A 20,498-nucleotide genomic window follows, 5' to 3' on the forward strand; every position below is an offset into this window, starting at 1 on the left:
TGAAAAAAATTAATTGTTCAGTTTGTAGCAACCAGCACTTCTGCGTTTTATGTTTGTGGGATTTGTAAATGTTCATATAGTAGAGCTACTGACAGATAAGTGATCTAACAACTGAGGCACTTTTATCAAGAATTAATATATTCGGTACAGCAGCGAAGAGAGACTGAATATATTACAACAACATGTCCAGACTGTAAAATTTCCTTTTTATGTAATTAGCACTTTGCGGGCCAAAATTGTTTTGTTGGCTTAATTTTTTTTTTATCTGTCAAATGATGCTTTTAAATATTTAGCTGAAATTGGTAGAGTACCTAACAAGCATATTATCTGTATATTGTTTTACCAAAATATATTTTATTCTGCTTTCCTGTTTTATATTTGTGGGTTTTTTTTCGGTGGTTGTCATCCTGGCTTGTACTTTTTCTGACTATATTTTTGGTTTTAAATCTTCCTAGGTTCTCCTTGTTAGAGAAGGAAACATATGGCGAGATTTACTAAAACTGAAGTATGCAAAATCTGGTGCAGCTCTGCAAAGAAATCAATTGGATTCCAGCTTTTATTGTCAAAGCTTAACTGAACAAGCTGAACTTAGTAGCTGATTGGCTAACATGCACAGCTGCACCAGACTCCGAGTGCTCCGGTTTTAGTAAATCTACCTCATAGTAACCACACTGAACTATATATCTGAAATTTGACCTAACATATGACAGCAATTTATGGTTGACTGAGGCCGGGTTCACATATGTGCGAATTGGATGCTGGTTTCCCCCGCATCCAGTTCGCATGATATGCGAGTGTGCCCAACTCGCAATGGAGCTAGGTTCACACATGTCTGGCAATGATCTGCATTCCAAAGGGGTTCTGGCCATCTTTGGGTCAGTTTCAGGTGCAAATTCAGGCAAAAAATTCAGACCTGAACTGGTGAACAGAGACACACCGCACCCCATGCTGGGAACTGCGGGTGCACATATGTGAAGCCGGCCTTACAGTTTGTCCTTCCAGTCCTCCAGCATATATTTGTAATACTGATGGCTATAACTAACAGGGTGAATAAAACCTCATGCATTTTCAGCTTAGTAGCCATTACCATATTACATAATTGTATCTGTCCCTTTCCAAAGAGTACTCTAAAGCCGCTATTGTTCTGCTGATTACATTTATTTTATTTTCTGTTTTAAATTTCCAGCACAACTAGTTGAGTTCAATAAATTATAAAGAAAAGATAAATTGCAATTTTGGAATATATGTTTCACAAATGACACTTGAAAAATGAATGATCATATCTTTATTATTGCACAAGTGTGTTGATAATAATCTGAATATCGTGGTACATAAGATGCCACAACTTGGTATTGTTCCTTTAGTGGCAGCCTACCAGTCTCTTGCTATATCTACAGATTTTTTTCAATCCCCTGACCCTCTTTAGAAATTTTTTGCAGATTAATAGTTTATCTTATTAGTACGCTAATATTGTATGTTGCGTCTTTTTTAGAACATTCTGTTCTGTCTTTTAGTATCTAGCTGCCTGCTCTCTTGGAAATGGCTTGCAGCCAGTCCTGTTTGCTACTGTGTGATGATAGGCCGGGACTGTGGCATGTGACCATAATGACTGGTTTTATCACGTTCAGGCCGTGTTCACATTTTTACGCATGTTGCATTGAGTGTGCCCTTTTATTCTCAGTGGGCCACAACATGCAGCAGCAGATCAAAACTTGCACCCTAGTTACTTTTTGCATAGTGTTCTGAGAAAAAAATAAATAAGGGTCAGACATGCTTGTTTGTCCCCGTATGTGTGATGGGGCAGTGCAGTGCAATGTGCATATACTGAATGTAGATGTCAATGTGATCTAAAGGCCAATAGTGCTATTTGGTATTCTTGTGCAATGGCTGTAAGGGACTAGGCTTTGCTATTGTTTTACTCAATACATTTTGAAATCTGATATCAAGTACACAAAAAAACTGATATCAAGTACACAAACTTCTGTTACAAGTCAATTTTGAAATGTTTTAGCATTGAAATGTGTTTATATTTAGAGTCTTAGTATGACATTGTGCCCAAATGTGTGTGATGTGTTATGGTGAAAAAGATAAAAATGGTCTGCTGTTTTTTTCTGAAAATAAACCGGATACAGTTCATGTTGGTCAAAGTTGTCATAATTGTGAGCACATTTGTGTGCAGTTAAAAACTACTAATTGGTCTATGAGACTGTCTTATCTTCATTTTATGCCAGTTGTGTGTGATTTATAGATTTACAAGTTCACGTTAACGGATAAGTGCACTTTCAGACAAGTGTATTTATTTTATTGCCCCCTCCCCACCTAAAGTACCCCTAATTAGATATGTACTTTCCTCCATTCCACAGCCTATCATTTTGTAAAGTCTACTTTGTACTAACTTCAACTACTTTGCATGGACCCAGTCGATCTCCTTAGTCTTCTATGTGGCTGTCTTCCAAGCTTGGAGATGCTCTGAAAACTGTCCCATAAAAGAAAATTGTCTGAACAGGCGTTGTAAAGGGAAAAATAAGTTTTGAAATGGTTGTTAACATTGCAGTTGGCATGGGCTCCTGGGTGGGGGTAAGTAAACATCTGTGGAGGGTGATGTAGGTTGGGTTGGGCAGGAGACGGGCACAAAGGATAAGTGCACTTATTATTTAAATCTGGAACAGTGGTCAAAAGTATTGCCAGATAATAATTCATAAACTTACTGTAGTGGATATATTTTCCAAAATATGAAACGTAAAGTACTTTGGAGGTGCTTTAGGCTAAATACAAAAGTTACACTTGGTAAAAATCTCCATTATAAATAGGTGTATGGTAGGTTAACTGGTACCTATTGTGAACTTAGCCTTGTGCCACTCTGGCACAATTTATTTATTTTATTTTGTTTCAGGTACTTGTATAGCGCAGTCAATTTACACATCTCTTTACATTGTACATTTACACCCGTCTCTACCCAAAAGGAGCTTACACGTGAAGGTCCCTAACGCACATTCATACATACTAGGGACAATTTAGACAGGAGCCAATTAACCTACATACCTATGCTGGTAGGTTAATTGGCTCCTGTCTAAATTGTCCCTTGTATGTATGAATGTGTGTTAGGGACCTTCAAGTGTAAGCTCCTTTTGGGTAGAGACGGGTGTAAATGTACAATGTAAAGAGATGTGTAAATTGACTGCGCTATATAAGTACCTGAAACTAAATAAAATAAATAAATTGTGCCAGAGTGGCACAAAGGATAAGTGCACTTTGTTTGAAAGTACACTTATTCTTTATACCTGGAACAACAGTCAAAAGTATTGGCAGATAATTCATAAACTTGCTGTAGTGGGTATATTTTCCAAAATATAAAACATAAGGTACATGCTGGTAGGTATAGTGGATCCTGTCTAAATTGGCCCTATTATGTGTATGTATAAATGTGAGTTGGGGACCTTAGATTGTAAGCTCCTTGGGGGCAGGGACTAATGTGAATGTACAACGTATATGTAAAAAATCGCTGCGGAAATTGACAGCTCTATACAAGTAGCTGAAATAAAAATGTCCATGGTATGTATACATGTGCGATAGGGGCCTTAGATTGTAAGCTCTTTGAGGGCAGGGACTGACGTGAATGTACAGTAAAATTGATAGTGCTATATACAAGTAGTGCCAGTTATAAAGACTATTTGAAAAATGTGAGAAACACAGCTATAATGATGCATCAACCCGTTAAAGAAAGAAAATCCTATTGAGCAAACTGGATCCTAAATTAACATGTCATGCGTTTAAGAAACATTCTGTGTAATGCAAAATAATTGTATTAATGTGTAGGCAGTTCACATTTCTGAGTTCCCTTACAAAACCCAGTCCAAGCATCCATTCTGTTAGCACACAGCGTTCTCACACTAATCAGACGTCTTCACACATCCCCTGAACCTGTGCTTTGTTTGAATGCTATTAGCTTTTGCCAGCTGCATGCTGGATCAGGAAAGCACATTTCACAGAGAAGAAAGCTTAAGAGGGAAAAAAAAAAAAAAAAGACTCAATTCTAAGCACATCTGAGAAGCCCAGTCATAATTAGTAATCCTGCTGCCACAACCCCATCCATCTTTTCTGGCATGCGGCTGGCTGAATTTTCTATTATTAGCTGACAGGTGATGTCACAGAATCTGTCAAGAAGCCAACAGGGAATCCCGAGAGGAAGAAGGGAGGGGAGGTTGAATGGGCTTCCCTGGGTTTGTAAACAAAGATGTCCTCATTCTGACCTCTGTTCAGAGCTGAATCGGTGACGTCTTTAGCTCTCACGGTTTCCTCCCACCCCACCCCATCCTTCCACCTCTGCTAGAATTAGGCCAGTAGGTTCATGCTGTGTAAATTTTCTTCTCCGCATGGTGTCTGCCTGCGCAGACTGAAAAATGCATTGCGCTTAACCTATCGTAACCTTGCCACAGTTTACTTTAGATTTTGTATCGGAAAGTATGACCGGTGAATCGTGCCAGGTTTTCTTGTACCTTCCAAAAAGGTCAAATATACATTCTGATTATATGCAGCAGCAGAATTAAAAGAGCAGAAAAGATAAGAGGTTTTTGTGGAAATTAGGGTGTGCTCAGCTGAAGATAAACCACACCAAAATACTGATTGCCAAGGTTTTTTTTCTATATAAAACTACGGCAGCCCCTCTATTAGAGGCTGAAATAGCACACTATGTCAGTATTTTTAAAAACCGAGTGTTCTAAATACCTAATTTGAGCTGTCTTTAGGACGGTCACATCACTCGTGGCCACTTTACAGCTCAGAAGGATTGCTTCTGCTGGAGGGGCCGTGATCTCCCTCTGACGTCAGCCGGGGAGATCACGTGGCCCATCTCCTCCACAGAAACATAGGATCTGTAAAGCAGTGGCAAGTCACGTGACCAGCCTGAAGACAGCTCAAATTTGGTATTTAGAACACTCGTTTTTTTAAAACTAATGACAGTGTGCTATGCCAGCCTCTAATAAATATCGATCATTTTAAAGTTTTTATTTTACAATAATAGCAGCGGGGGGGGGGGGGGGGGGCTTGGCCGGACCAGAGACATACACAGAGGAATATGAGGGGCAGGAAGGAGAGAGGAGAGAAGAGGGGACAGATGTAGGGCGTATGATGTAGGGATGCAATCAGACCACCGTGATAAGGGCAGAGCAGCCCTGATTTTCGTGGTCTGTTTAGAGAGGCATACAGGAAGTGGCAAGTTCAGTTTTTTTTTTTTTTTTTTACAGTTTAAGGGGGGGTCGATTACACAGCACAATCACTGTGCTGTGTAATCTGCTTTAAGGGACCAGGATCTGCATTTTTTTTTTTTTGTGGGGTTAACAAACACTTTTAATATCATATAATTTAAAATACAACTTATTCATTTTTTAAGGAAGGTGATAATACCTGTCAGATCAGATAAAGCCACCACTTGCACACTGCTGCACAGTGTATCACATACAACCTTGTTTCTGTAATTTCCCCCCCCCCCCCCCCCAAGGACAGGTGAGATGGGACATTTCAATGTTACAGATACAACTGTCAGCAAATAACTGTAGAGCAACATGGATTTCTGGGTACAGACCATTGGCTCTGTTGAGACATTGCCAGCCACAAATTCCCACAGAAATTTTGCCAGCAAAAATGTGCAGCGATTAGCCGAGGAGATAGAGCAATTGCAGAAGAAAGTGAAAATGGGGAGCTTTTTCTGAAGACGAAGAGGTACCTAGCACACAAAGGAAGGGTCAGTGTAAAGAAGAAAATGTACAGGCATGAGTTCAGAAGTTAGACATACGTGTTGGAGAGCTCAGGTGACAAAAACATTGCTAAAGCCTTACATCTGTGAACTTTTTAGGGGCAGTAATAAATAAGCCTCATCCACATAGGACATGCTACAATGTACACCCATGTTGTGTTTACTCTGCACACGTGTTCCATGTACCCTATGCAGGCAGTTCCATTGAAGTCAGTTGGGATGCAGCAGCTGCCTGGACACAGCTGCTGCTCCCAGTTTGACAGACAGAGACATGCACCCAAGCTTGCACCTACTCAGATATCAGATTGGGCGGGAGCAACGGCTGTGTCTGCATGGACACATTGGGGTTGATTTACTAAAGGCAATACCACTTTGCACTACAAGTGCACTTGGAAGTGCAGTCACTTTAGATCTGAGGGGAAGATCTTAAATGAGGGAAGCTCTGCTAATTTTATCATCCAATCATGTACAAGCAAAAATGCTTTTTAATTTTCCTTGCATGCCCCCTCAGATCTACAGCGACTGCACTTCCAAGTGCCCTTGCAGTGCACTTGTAGTGCAAAGTGGATTTGCCATTAGTAAATAAACCCCCATGTGTCCAAATTGACATCAATGGGACTGCCTGTACCGATATGCATGGAACACCTGTGTGCAGCCCTTACAGGCATACGTTGTAGTACACTCCGTGTGAATGAAGCCTTAAATGGATTAATTTATTTTAGCTTACTTATGCAATATATTGCAATCAATGCATACCACAGCAAATAGCCAGAGCACATGCAAGTCAAGAGGCACAAATCTTAGGTAGACATGGCATAGAAATCGTAAATTCCCTTTTGACAAGAATTAAATAATGGGTGAGTTATAGGCCAAAATGAAAAACTGGGCAATATTAGACAATGGACTCCGCTCACAATGTTCTAACACAAGGATAATGATATTTATTTCAAGTCTCAAAATAACAGTAATTTAAAAAATAAATTAAAGGTGTTACCTTTGTCAGTTGAGCCTAATGGGTTTACTATTGTACATTGACAGAAGCCTGTTCAGGGTTCACATGAACAGTTTTTAAGGGATACTGATGCTCTTTGTAGGGCAGGTGGGTATGAAAGCCATCATAACCCTGGACTTGCTGATTCATTGTCCTGTAAGCAAGCAAATGTCACTGGAAGTTACAGCTGCAACTTCTGGAAAGCTTGTACAATGTAGGGTAACTCATAAAACTGGCTTGGCCAAATAACAGAATCATGGGAAGGTAAAACTGAATTTCTGCAGTGTATTTGCCTAATTTCAGAGATCCTTTTTAGCTTAAACAGGGAAGTCTAAATACTTATTGGTACCAACCCTGAGAAATGCTGAATATAAGCTGCATACATGAGTGGCAGAATCTCTTACTATAACAAAAAGCTGAAATTTGAAAAATATGTTAGAGTATTGCAACATTTTTGCAGAGCTTTTATTGTTTCTGCAGCAACATCAACCATAATGCTATCAGAAGAAATTGCAGCCCTTGCCTCAGCTCCTGCACCCAGCAATCTAGGTCAGTTGGATAAATGCTGCCTTGCAGGAGCAGGGGAAGAACATTGTAAAGAATAGCTGAAGAATCTAGTGTAAGAAATGAGGCCATTCAGGCTTCTACTTCGAATCTACAAAGCACTCTGAAAAACCCCAATTTAGATTGTATCAAAAACCGCAAACAGTGGACATGCTATAAAACAAATACACACCCACTTAGTCCACTTAAGCCCTTGTACACACGGTCGGAGATTCCGACAGAATGTGTCCGATCGGAGCGTTTTGTCGGATATTCCGACTATGTGTGGTCTGCATCGGACTGTTTCTGTCGGAATATCCGTCGGACCAAATTTTCTAACTTGCTGGAAATATTTTCCCACAAAATGCTCCGATCGGACATACTCCGATCATGTGTAGAGAATTCCGATTGGACAAAGTGCCACGCATGCTCAGATCAAATTCCTACATCAAAGCTATTGGCTACTAGCCTGGACGTAGTCCCATCATAACGAAATTACGTCATCACGTTCTGAAAGATCGGTTTTCCGCCAACTTTGTCCGACCGTGTGTATGCAACATTTTCGGACAAGATCCGTCGGACAAGATCCGACGGATTTGGTTGTCGGAATCTCCGACCGTGTGTACAAGGGCTAAGTCCACTTAGAGTATTGTAATCTCCTGTAGCTCAGTAAGAATCATAATAGCATAAAGTGATATCAAACCCTTACTTTTTTTATCCATTTCACATAAGGCAAAGGCTTATACAATATATTCTTCTTCTTGATTAGTAAGGGCCCATTTATATTACCTGCATGCTAAAACTCTTCATTTTAGTATGCGGGTTGGTCTTCCTTTTGCTGGGCAGTGAGGGGCAATGTGATGTGCTACTTGGCACAATGCAGTGTTTACATTTTCTTTTTAAAGTTTGAGAATGTACAATCATACACTCCACTCAAATCTTAACACAGCAGCGCAATGCCATCCGATGTGGAAACATGCAGCGTGTCTACATTTTTTCACACTGCTTTTCACCACAGCATTGTAATGGGACCAAGACACCTAGAAAACTATATTTTTTCCATTTTCTCTAGAAGTGACCGGCATTCTGTGAAAAAAAATGCAGGTCACCACTTACAAAAATACCTCTTTCCTCCTGATATAGCTGGTCGCCTTTTTCCAGTTACAGGGTGGTTCCTTGCAGGGTTCTATGGAGGCACCGTTGATCCCAGCCAGGTGTAGAGGCTAGACTGTGTGCACCAACTTAAACCCACAGCAAGCCACGCCCCTGCTCTTGACACTTCCCTCCTCAAAGCGAATTGATGGACAGCTGCAAGAGACTGTGCTGTCCCTTATCACATTTTAGACAGTCATGCCCTATACATACGGTCAGGCATTCTGACCAAAAAATCAGTTGGATTTTTTCTGCCGGATTTTGGCCGAAACTTGTCTTGCATACACACGGTCGCACAAAGTTGTTGGAAAATCCGATCCTTTGGAACAAAGTGATGTATAAAACGTACGACGGGACTACGTAGAGTCCAGTAGCCAATAGCTTTCGTCTCCAAATTTTTTCTGAGCATTTAGGCACTTTGTGCTTTGGAATTCTCTAGACACGATCGGAAAAAGTCTGATCGGATTTTCATTGTTGGAAAATTTTAGATCCAGCTCTCAAACTTTTTCCGTTGGAAATTCCGACAGAGTAAGTCCAATCGAGGCCACACACGATTGGATTTTCCGAACAACATAATCTGATCTGACTTTTTCCGTCTGAATTTCCGACCATGTGTATGGGGCATAAGTATGCTCCCCGACAAGAAGTTTGTGGAAACTGTGCTAAAGGCAGCTGGAGCCAATGCCAGAGACTATTGAAAGATGTAAGCATTTGATTATTCATACACAAGTATAACAATGTACTGGGCAATGTTTTGCTGGTTAATGGGACTGTGTTTCTTTCATAAGAGTGAAACATTTATTACTACTTATAGACATTGTCGCCCAAAAACCCTGGTGAATGTTTAAAGTACAAGCAGCACCCTTAAATAACTTATTTTTCCGGCAGAGTTGGGCATACCTTTGAACTATCTCAAAGTGCCAAAGTTTTGCCTGATAAACTGGCCTTAAAACAGGGTATTCATAACTGTTGCAAATATGTGCAGGCATCTCTAGTTATTTGCATTGTATGTTTACTTATGCATGGGCTTTCACAGATTAAAAGGGACCCGTTTACAACAAAAAATTAGGATCGGACATTTGTCTGGTATTACTATAGATGGCTTATCTCCTTCTCCACTGCCCCAGTGAGGGGTTAATACCAAAGACAGAAGGAATAAGGATGATATGTGAACTACGACAGTGACATAGAGCAGATGATTAAGCTGAATGGGCAATCTTTTATGGAATAAGACAGGTTTTCATCCATACTATAAAGCAATATTTCATACCAAGGGAACCACAAAAATATTTTATCAGTTGTCCATAAAACAGGACTATTTTTAGTTCCATGATCATAAAATAGCAAGCCAGACAGGTGAATCACCCAATTCTTCCTTAGGATTAGGTGATTCACTTGGCTTGCTTTTGTATAGATCATGGAACTACAAAGTAAAGTCCCATTTTTTGGATGGCTACTACAAGACTTTTGTGTTTTCCTCAGCAAGGAATATTTTTGACATTACATAAATTTACTGCCCATTGTGAAAATAATAAAAGACAAAGCCACTGTCTCCACATACTGTAAGTCATACAGGTGTTAATACATGTGCTGTGTTTTGGGATATTGACATTACAGTTTGATAACAGGACAGCTGGAGAGTCTGGCCATTAAAGATCTAGTTTTCCTTCACCTCTAAGGTTGTGATGCTGATTCTTTGGTTCTCATGAAACACTGATCTAAATAATCTGACCGAATGAGTCGAATGACCCTGTGCTATGAGATACAATTGTTATAAAGTTGCCAGATTCATTTTTATATTTTAAGTTTGGGTGATTTGGGAACCTTGAGATATTGAAATTGGCTAAAGTCAGTAGTTCTTCTTCGTTTCAGGATATTACAAGTTTGGTATACATGTAGCTTCTCCCAGGATAGAGTGTTATATATATATATATATATATATATATATATATATATCTCAGACCCTTCAAAGTGTTCCAAAATTCACTATAAAAGGATGTCGTTTTATGGCTTTGTTCCCCTTTCAAAGAAATACAGATTATCAAGGTGGTTTATCTAGAGACCCTTTTTAAACAAACAGAATAGAGCTATTAATGATATTAACAGTCTTCTATCATTATTAAATTTGTGGAGAACTGATCAAATATAAAAAAACTAGAGATAACTATTAAATGCAATCATCCACTGAGCTTTACCAATATATTCATAATGTGTTCAAACATTTTATTCTTTTATTGTTTAGCAAACTCTGGATCTTTCCAAGGGCCTCATACTCCTCAGTCCACTGGCAGTAATTCCATGGCTGAGATGCCTGGTGATTTAAAGCCTCCAACTCCCGCATCAACACCGCATGGACAGATGCAGCCAATGCCAAGTGGCAGGTACTTTCATTTAACTGTCCAATCAATGTGCTTTATATTTATGTTCACATTCTTTCAATATGTGGGTAGACTTTGACATTGCTATATATTTTAAAAAGGCATTTCTGCATACGGGAGAAGTCACGTTTTATTCCCATTACAGCTTTGAGCCATGAATGTGAGAATTGTGCTCATGGGCAGTATTTTTGTTTTTGATAGAAACAGTTCAGTGAGCGTACAGGATCCATTCTCAGATGATTCAGGTTTTCCAAAGCGCAATTCATTGACTCCAAATGCTCCTTACCAACAAGGGATGAATGTGCCAGACATGATGGGTCGGATGCCATACGAGCCCAACAAAGATCCATTCAGCAGCATGAGAAAAGGTAAGGAAGCTTAAATCCTCTTCAGTGGGCGCCCGTCTATTTTTGTAATGTACAATATCTTATTTAACAATATATATATATTTATGTCTGTAAGTACACATTTTTAAGTCAGTCTGTTTCATCCTTAGCCTGACCATTAAAGTGGGGCTATTGTGCCCTATTACCACAGAACTATGTTGCATGTATCGGAATGTAGGAACAGCATCAGGTGTCCTTTGTAAATGGAAGTACTAGGTATTTCTGTAGATGTACGTAAACAGAGGGTGCCAATCTGAGTGTAGTAATGCAAAAAACTTTAATGTATGAATTTATTTAATGTATCCCCCATATGCCCCTTCCCCTAATCACTCTGTCAAAATCGATGGCACAACTATAAGCCCATCCCCACATGCCAAGGTTCTAGGTGTAGCCTTGGACTCTGAACTCTCCTTCAAGCAAAACATCCAATCACTGTCCAAATCCTGCCGCCTCAACCTCCGCAACATCTCCAAAATACACCTCTTTCTAACCAATGAACAACAAAGCGCTTAATTCACTCACTGGTCATCTCTCACCCCGACTACTGCAACTCCCTTCTTATTGGCTTACCTCTACATAGTCTACCACCTCTTCAATCCATCATGAATGCTGCTGCCAGACTCATCCATCTTACAAATTGCTCTGTGTCTGCCACTCCTCTCTGTCAAACCCTCCACTAGCTTCCGCGCAGGCAAAGAATTACATTCAAAATACTAACAACTATGTACAAAGCCATCCACAATTTCGCCCCCAGCTACATCACTAACCTAGTCTCTAAATATCAACTTACTCGTTGTCTTCGTTCCTCTCAAGACCTCCTGCTCTCTAGCTCCCTCGTCACCTCCTCCCATGCTCGCCTCCAGGACTTTTCCAAAGCCTCTCCAATCCTATGAAATGCCCTACCCCAATCTGTCTCATCTCCTACTTTATTAGCTTTTAGATGATCTCTGAAACCCTTCTCTTCAGAGAAGCCTACCCTACCCACACCTAACAACTGTATTTGCATTTTCTCCATCAGCTCACCCCCCACAGTTATTAACTTTTGTTTCCACTTGACCCTCCCTTTTAGATTGTAAGCGCGAACGAGCAGGGCCCTCTGATCCCTCCTGTATTGATTTGTATTGTAAGTGTACTGTCTGCCCTCATGTTGTAAAGCGCTGCGCAAACTGTTGGTACTATATAAATCCTGTATAATAATAATGAAAACAAAATGGCAACTCACATGTGGTAGCCCGAGTAAGCGCATGTCACACAATATCCTCTACAGCTGAAAACACTGCACCTAAAATCGATCAATACAGTCCAGAAGATAAAAGAGCACCATCGCAGACTGGATGGAATGGAGAACCTCAGCAAACAGGAAGCAGGAGGTGATCTGGGGTTGAGGAGCACAGATCAGAGCCAACTGGAAGTGAAGTCAGTGCCAGGAGCAAATGGGAGTGTGGCTATGCATTTCGGTGCTGCCCAGCTCTTTTGTCAAGTGAGGCTCTGAAATGTGTCGCCACACCCCCCTTCGGTCCCTGGTGCTTGATTTTGGGTGCAGAGTTTTCAGCCATAGAGGATACTTTGTAATCTGGTTAAAAAAAAGTCCATCCAGTTAAACCAACAGAGAAGAAAAAAAAATACATTTAAGACATGCACACACTTTCACTACCTTGTGAGTTGCCACTTTGTTTTTATACAGCAAAGATTTTTGCATTACCACTTTCTGCTTGGTACCCTCCCTTGTTCACTTACATTTACAGAGATTTCTTCAGTCTTAGCTCTTGTACACACAGTCGGAGATTCCGACGGAATGTGTCCTATCGGACCGTTTTGTCGGATATTCCAACTGTGTGTGGTCTGCATTGGACTGTTTCTGCCAGAATATCCGACGGACCAAGTTTTCCGACAAAATTCTCCTATTAGACATACTCCGATCATGTGTAGCCTACTCCTAATTCCTAGACCAAAGCTATTGGCTACTAGCCTGAACGTAGTCCCGTTGTAACGAAATAACATCATCAAGTTATGTACAATCGGATTTTCCGACAATTTAGTCCGACCGTGTGTATGTAACATCACTTCCGGACCTCTTCCAGAATTAATCCGTCGGAATTACTCCAACGGATTTGGTTGTCGGAATCTCCGACCGTGTGTACAAGGGCTTAGAGGAGCTGAATCTAGTGTGTTTAACCCCTTATGGACTATTATCCTCCTGCTCAGTCCAAGTATGTATCTGCTTGTGAACCATTTTTATTTTTTATGTCTGTAGATGTGCCCTCTGATTGGAGAGGGAGGGTAGTGCACTGAATCCAGATATAGGTTGTCCCTGGTGCCTGCAGTGCTGGAGCCTGTTACTTTACTTTACCTATCACTAACAAAAACAAAATTCTTTAAAATATGCTGTTTGTATAGTTTGATGCAGTAAATTCTTGTTTTTACCAAAGCAAACCAAATGCATAGGTACATTTAGTATTTCAAATTCCACTTTTGGTTTATTGATGTAACAAACCTAATAGCCTACCATAGCTACCATTTATTTTGTTTTAAATCTAGAAAAACGGATGGTATTTTTTACGTTTTGCAAAGCTCTCACATAACTGACTCATTTTAATGAATGAAATTACCTAACCTCCTTCAGTTTAAAATGCTTCTCTAATCAACGTTATAACATTTGATTAGGAAATATGAGTGTGTAATCAGCAAGTGCTGGCTGAGAACACAGATTTCCTAATTTACTTGAGGTGCAACAATCAAAATTTTTGTACTTGAATTGCTTAACATCTTGTCATGATGTTTTACAGCAAGTGGGGGTGGCATTCAATCTGATCATAGTGGGGTTCTCAGAATCAGCGCTTATAAAATGTCTTGCTATATTCCAGCTTGATGTTTGTCAGAAATGTCACCATGGACCATAATGTGATAAAAAATGAACACATTTGTAAATACTAAGCAAGTACTTTTTTAATATAACATGTTTTGTTGCTCTGTGCATGGCCATGTATTAATTTAAACAAAGTTTGTTATACTTTAAAAGTCTGAAAAGGCCTACGCCTTGTCTTGTTGCACCTGTAAGCTTGGTTGCCAACACTATGTAAATCAGGACAATGTAAAATAAAATATACAACTTTTAGTCGCAAAAGTCCACTTTTTAAAGTGTATGTCTGGGCAAAAGAAAAAAAAATACAGCACATCTCTGAAATACGTGCACATTTCCCTGCGTTTTGTCGCTTAACAATGGTGCAAGTACAGAAAAATGCATTATAGTCCTTGCCAGAAATCCAATGAGCTTCTAATATCCTCTAGTGAAATAATAATGCTGCACCTGCTGAAATCGCCACCCCCCCCACAACCTGCTAGACCAGTGGTCATCAATCCTGTCCTCAAGGCCCACTAACAGGCCAGGTTTGCAAGATAACTGAAATACATCACAGGTGATATCATTTGCTGCTCAGTGATTGCAGTCTTCTAGTCTGCATCTCCCCAAGGTAATACATAAAACCTGGCCTGTTAGTGGGCCCTGAGGACAGGGTTGATGACCACTGTGCTAGACCACATAGCAGCTCTCATAATGTTAAGGAGATGAGGGGGGACTGTTCTGTAGTCCAGCAGGGAAGACCTCAGGCCTATACTGCCACCACCGCTTGGCAAGTGTGTTGTCAACTTGGTACAGGAATCTAGGAGCGCACTAGAATATCTGTTAGGATCAATACTAATATTTCTATAGTTTCATTTTTTTTCAAAAAGGCAAACCATGGGAGAATGTGCTTGTATGGCAGAAATGAACTGAATGTGTTTTCTTTGCATTTGGCCCAGACATACATTTAAAAAGCAAGACATACATGGGGCATTCAAACAGAATGGCTTTACTTGTGATAATCTGGCCATGTAGGGATTATCTAGCTAATAACCAAATTTTTTTGTATTTCACAATCATTTCACTTTCACTGTGTGCACCAACTAAAAAAACATTAAGGTTAAAATATCCTTGTACATTTGGTGGAACAGCAGTGGTGCCAATGAGCAATGCTTTCATCTGCCATGATGAGTGATTCAGCCACCCTTGGGTACACCAGCCCTTGTTGGCACGTAATCTTTCCACCTCTGGTAACAAGCTATATTGTGGTAATACTGCATATTTTTGTGTAGATAAGCTGGTACCCATTTTTTACTAAGAAAAAAATGACTAATTTGCCCTTATTTTCTTTTCTTTTAGTGCCTGGGAGCAATGAGCCTTTTATGGCCCCTGGCCAAATGCCAAACAGCAGCATGCCAGAGATGTACAATCAGACTTCCTCTGGGGTGATATCCGGTATGGGTATGAGCCAGCGCCAGCAATTTCCATATGGACCCGTAAGCTATGATAGAAGGTTAGTACATTATACAGTCACAGTGTAAATACAATACCTTCTGAGCTATATTTGTGTTTTTAACCATGCCTTTGTCATAATTCCTTAAAAATCATCTTCCCTTTCTGCAATAATTTAATAATGGTGGACACACAAAATATTTACACTTTGGGCCCAATTTGGACATTTTCACTTAGGGGTGTACTCACTTTTTTTTTTTCCAGTGGTTTAGACGTTAATGGCTGTGTGTTGAGTTATTTTGAGGGGACAGCAAATGTACACTGTTATACAAGCTGTATACTCACTATTTTACATTGTAGCAAAGTGTCATTTCTTCAGTGTTGTCACACTGAACCAGATACTGTGTGTGTGTGTGTGTATGTGTATATATAATATATGTGTGGGGTGACAGGGTCACATTGTGAGGCTCCCAAGCCTGTTTCAGAACACCTTCACTTGTAGTCAACGATAAATCCAAGGTAAAAAAAGAAAAAAAATTAAAGCAAATTTGAAATTATGGCTAACTTTATTAATGAAGGTATGGAGAGGGTAGAAATCCACATATAATGCGGTCAAAATATTCTCTAAAAATGTAATTTTGCGATGTTTGCGCCCTTGTGCCATTTTATCATCACAGTTGTAGCTGTAATAGATAATTTGATAAGATATTTGTTGAATATATATATATGTGTGTGTTTTTGCCAGTGTGAAAAACCTGTAGCTGTTTTAAATTCTATGTAAAATAGTTTATGGCATACAGTATATCATGTAATGAGACTGATGCTTAATAAAAATGACAACTTTTTGACGGAACATTATTTATTAGAGCTTCAGTAGGAATTTCTTTTTAAACCATGTTCTACAATTAAAAGCTTACACTGAAAAGTCACAGCTGTAGGTCACTAGGACTTGCAAGATTAAATTCTGTTGAACCATTATGTAATTGACCTTTGTACATGAATTTAAATATAATTGTTATGGCTATCATTTGATATAATGGCTGAATGTACTTATAGGTCCGAATATGGCATAGGTGCTGAAAGTGCAATGGGACCTCCCGGTCAAAACAACATGGGGCCTTCAAACAGTGATCCAAGCATGTATTCACCAAACCGCTTTCAAGGACAACAAAGGTGGGCAAAAGGACAGCCAGTAACATTTGTGGCAAATCAAAGCAATGTGTGTGTCTCCCAAAGGAGAACTCTAAATAATAATAAAAAAAAAACATTTTTTATCCACATAGATATGTATTAAAAGTGTTTATTATTCATCACTGCCTATATATATATATATATATATATATATATATATATATATATATATATATATATATATAGTTTTATATTTGTATCTATAATCCTGCACATAAGGCCTCAGACTGGGAGAAGGGCAGGCTCCTAGCCAAGCAGACAATGCCGCAAATAGCAGTGCTACCACTCTTAAGGCTGGGCTCACACATGCCCGGCTGTGATTTGCAGTCTGGAGCGATTTTGTATAACGATTCATGTGCTATTCAGTTGCAAATTTTTATTTTCATTTGCACCTAAAATCACAGCCGCCTGGACGTTTGTGAACCGGCTCCATTGAAAGCCGGTCCGATTCACATGTTAAAACGCATCCTATTTGTATATATGTGAACCAAGCTTAACACTGGGAACTTGTTGACAAGAGGAGACAGCATAGTGATGACATCATCACTGTATTGCTGCCTCATTGCCAAAAAGCAGGCTAGTAGTGTTTTTTTAAAGTGATTGTAAACCCTACATACCACTTTTACCTACAGGTAATCCTATCTTATTTTGTAGAAGCTATAACTTTTGCACAAACCAATCAATATACGCTTATTGCGATTTTTATTACCAAAAATATGTCGAAGAATACATATCGGCCTAAACTGAGGAAAAAATTACTTTTTAAAAAACAAATTGGAGATATTTATTACAGCAAACAGAAATATTGTGTTTTTTTTTTTCAAAATTGTCGCTCTTTTTTTGTTTATAGCGCAAAGAATAAGAACTGCAGAGATGATCAAATACCACCAAAAGAATGCTCCATTTGTGGAGAAAAAAGATATCAAATTTGTTTGAATACAGCATCGTATGAACACACAATTGTCAGTTAAAGCAACGCAGTGCTGTATCGCAAAAAAAATGGCTTGGTCATTGAGCAGCCAAATCTTCAGGGGCTGAAGTGGTTAAACTTACCCTATTTGGGCTTACTGTCTGTGTAGTGTAGGCAAGACAGTATTTGCCCATGCTTTATGATGGTGATGGGGCACCAGAATTGGTCAGGGCCGTCTAAATGCCACCTAGTGTTGGCTGACTTAAGGCTTGTACATACTATAAGAAAACTGGCCGAACATTTCCATCCAAAGAATTTTCGTACAATTTTCATATAGTGTGTACACAATTTTCAACAGCCATTTCTGAATTTTCATGCAAAAATTCCCAAAGGGACAAACTCCAAAATTTTTCTTGTACGGGAACAGAACAACCGATTTTTGATTGTGTACCATTTTTGTACAACAAAAATCAGTAAAGAAAGACTGCGCATGATCAGAAACAAACAACAAAAAAAGCCTTTGTTGTACAAGAATATTCGTAAGAATTTTGCTTTATCCGTTTCCATTTGCTGTGAAACATCGAGAAAAATCACACTCGCCTGATTGTCTTATTTTCTGTACCCCACTTTAAAATGGCTGTAAACCCTTACATATACCCAGTGAAGGGAATATCTCCAGGTGATAGAGATGAAACAAATCCTCCTACATAAGTTGTACCTGTTTATCTGTACTTTTCTCATCTCTACATTCGTTCAAAGTGAAGAATTTATACGCTTGTCTGAGAGTTCAGAAAAAAGGGGATGAGGAGCTGATACACTCTGCAGAGCTCAGTGAAGAGAGGTCTGAGAGCTGATTGGGGGGCACTCCCACCTTCCCACAGTACACAGGAACAGAGCCTAGGCTGTCAATCTGCTAAATGTCCCTCCCCTGTCACCTTTTGTCTCTTGGTTTCAAAAACACTTGTCAGAAGTGCTTCATGCAGATAGTAGAGGAACAAAGCAGCAGACAGAAATGACACTTAGTGCTCTGTATTGAGACAAGTACACACTAGAGGGATATGTTTTGTTCATATTTCATCTCTGAGGTTTACAACTACTTTATGGATCAACGGGGCACTTTGGTGAATATTGTTTTACTTTGATATGCCTGGTGTGCATGTACACATCTACGTTGTGTTTTTTTAAGTAAGGTATTGATTCCTGGTGTGCATGTACACATCTACGTTGTGTTTTTTTCAGTAAGGTATTGATGATTCCTGAACAATGTTCGTTATTCATATGTGTGTAGTTGTATGCAAGTTGTTTCACACAAAACTGGAGTAAATTGCTGTGTCTATAAAAATAAAAAATAAATGCCTCTTTTATTGCATCAACAATAAGTGAAAGATGTTCTATCAATAGAGCTATCTAGAATAGGAGAACAATGTTAAATGGGTGGGAAAAATGAACATGCCAATAAAAGCAGCTCAATAGAATAGAACATATCTAAAGTGCATAGACCTTCAGCAATTTATTCCTCGAGAGAACATAAAAATGACAGAATCTTTGCCCGTAGTTTCAGGTTAAAGTGGAAATAGAAGTTTTCTTTCCATCTTCTTCTATCTTCTGACCTAATAAAGGGGGGGGATAAATAATTTAATGAGGTCCAACGGCCAGTGACCTGAATTTGGTTGTAAAATCAGTTTCATGCAAAAGATACAAAGTATTGTCAATACTAGATGTGATTGACAGATATTAAAACTGAACCCCAGACAGACCGCTTAATATACAAAAAATATATATTACTATCTGTGAAGGGATTTCTATTTCTGCCCGCGTATTCCTGAGATTTACACAGCTCAGTTGCACAGCCCTGTTTGGCAGGGCAGGAGACCTGAGTTTTATCTGCTGTAATTAAGGTGGTAGTGCACCCAAAAGCAAACATTTATTATATTGCAGCTTACCAATTCTTAAATATAATGGCCGCATTCGTTTTCTTTTTTAGGCTTTCTTTCTTCTATTTTTATCTGGTGATCCAGTGAGGAAGTCTTTTGTTTTTCAAAAGCACAAGCTCTCCAGCAGAATGTTATCAGTTACAGAGATGAGACAAACCATTTAACACTAGCAGGGTTGCCTACAATGATCAGCTTTTATGTAAAAAGAAAACTGCTGTAACTTCTTGTAAAATATTAGCTGGATTTTGGCTGCTATGTATTAGTGTATTTAAATCTGCTAGTATATCGAGCACTCTCATCCCCCCAGACTGACTGTGCTGCTTTCCAAAGGTCGCCCCTGTGCTCATTCATCAAGTGGGGGCACAGGAGGTGTATTATTTGCCAGTTCACCAGGTGAAAACAGAGGGAAAAAGACAAAGAAAACTGATGCAGCCACCACATGCAATGATTCGTAAGCTGCAGTATATTAAATTTTTGGTTTGGGGTTGAATACTGCCTTAAGTAACTCTTGAGGGTTATATCCCTCCATCTTGTGACAGGGACATTACATAATCTAATTTCCCTCTCACTCTGCTCTCTTTATATCAGCATTGCCCTTGTGTTAGCACATGAACCCTGCAGCACAAATATCCAGCTTCTTGCATTGCCTCTCTGTCTACCAGTCTAAACGTTGCTGTGGAGTGGATTTTAAGTTGCTGATGCCAGGTGAAATTCAGATATTTACACTGCTTGCAATAAAAAAAAATATACATTTAAAGCAGTTCCGCGGATCAGATTCCTTCCCACCTTTCCGGTGCCACATTTGGCACCTTTCAGTGGGGAGTGGATACCTGTCAAATCCAGGTATCTGCTCCCACTTCCAGGGAAAGATCGCCACAATCTTGTGCGGTGAACATACGCAATGTCTGACCCCTTCTCCTTTCCCTGCTGCCTTCTGGGAGACACACAGGTCCCAGAAGACAGCAGGAAC

The 20,498-nt window shown here is 39.5% G+C and overlaps 1 protein-coding gene across 12 annotated transcripts in view; it reads left to right on the forward strand.

Annotated features, from left to right (window-relative positions):
- The window catches only part of ARID1B (AT-rich interaction domain 1B), a 527,934-nt gene that overhangs the window by 494,159 nt on the left and 13,277 nt on the right, over positions 1 to 20,498 (forward strand). For all 12 annotated transcript variants that reach the window (XM_077486264.1, XM_077486251.1, XM_077486257.1 and 9 more), the window contains 4 exons: positions 10,681 to 10,819; positions 11,018 to 11,184; positions 15,401 to 15,554; positions 16,550 to 16,666. In XM_077486264.1, the coding sequence (XP_077342390.1) occupies positions 10,681 to 10,819; positions 11,018 to 11,184; positions 15,401 to 15,554; positions 16,550 to 16,666 (577 nt within the window). The remainder of the gene's footprint in view (positions 1 to 10,680; positions 10,820 to 11,017; positions 11,185 to 15,400; positions 15,555 to 16,549; positions 16,667 to 20,498) is intronic.

Source organism: Lithobates pipiens, unplaced genomic scaffold (genome assembly GCF_037356315.1).
Source record: "Lithobates pipiens isolate NorthernLeopardFrog02 unplaced genomic scaffold, aLitPip1_a1.2 Scaffold_18, whole genome shotgun sequence".
In the NCBI taxonomy this organism is placed as follows: Eukaryota; Metazoa; Chordata; class Amphibia; order Anura; family Ranidae; genus Lithobates; species Lithobates pipiens.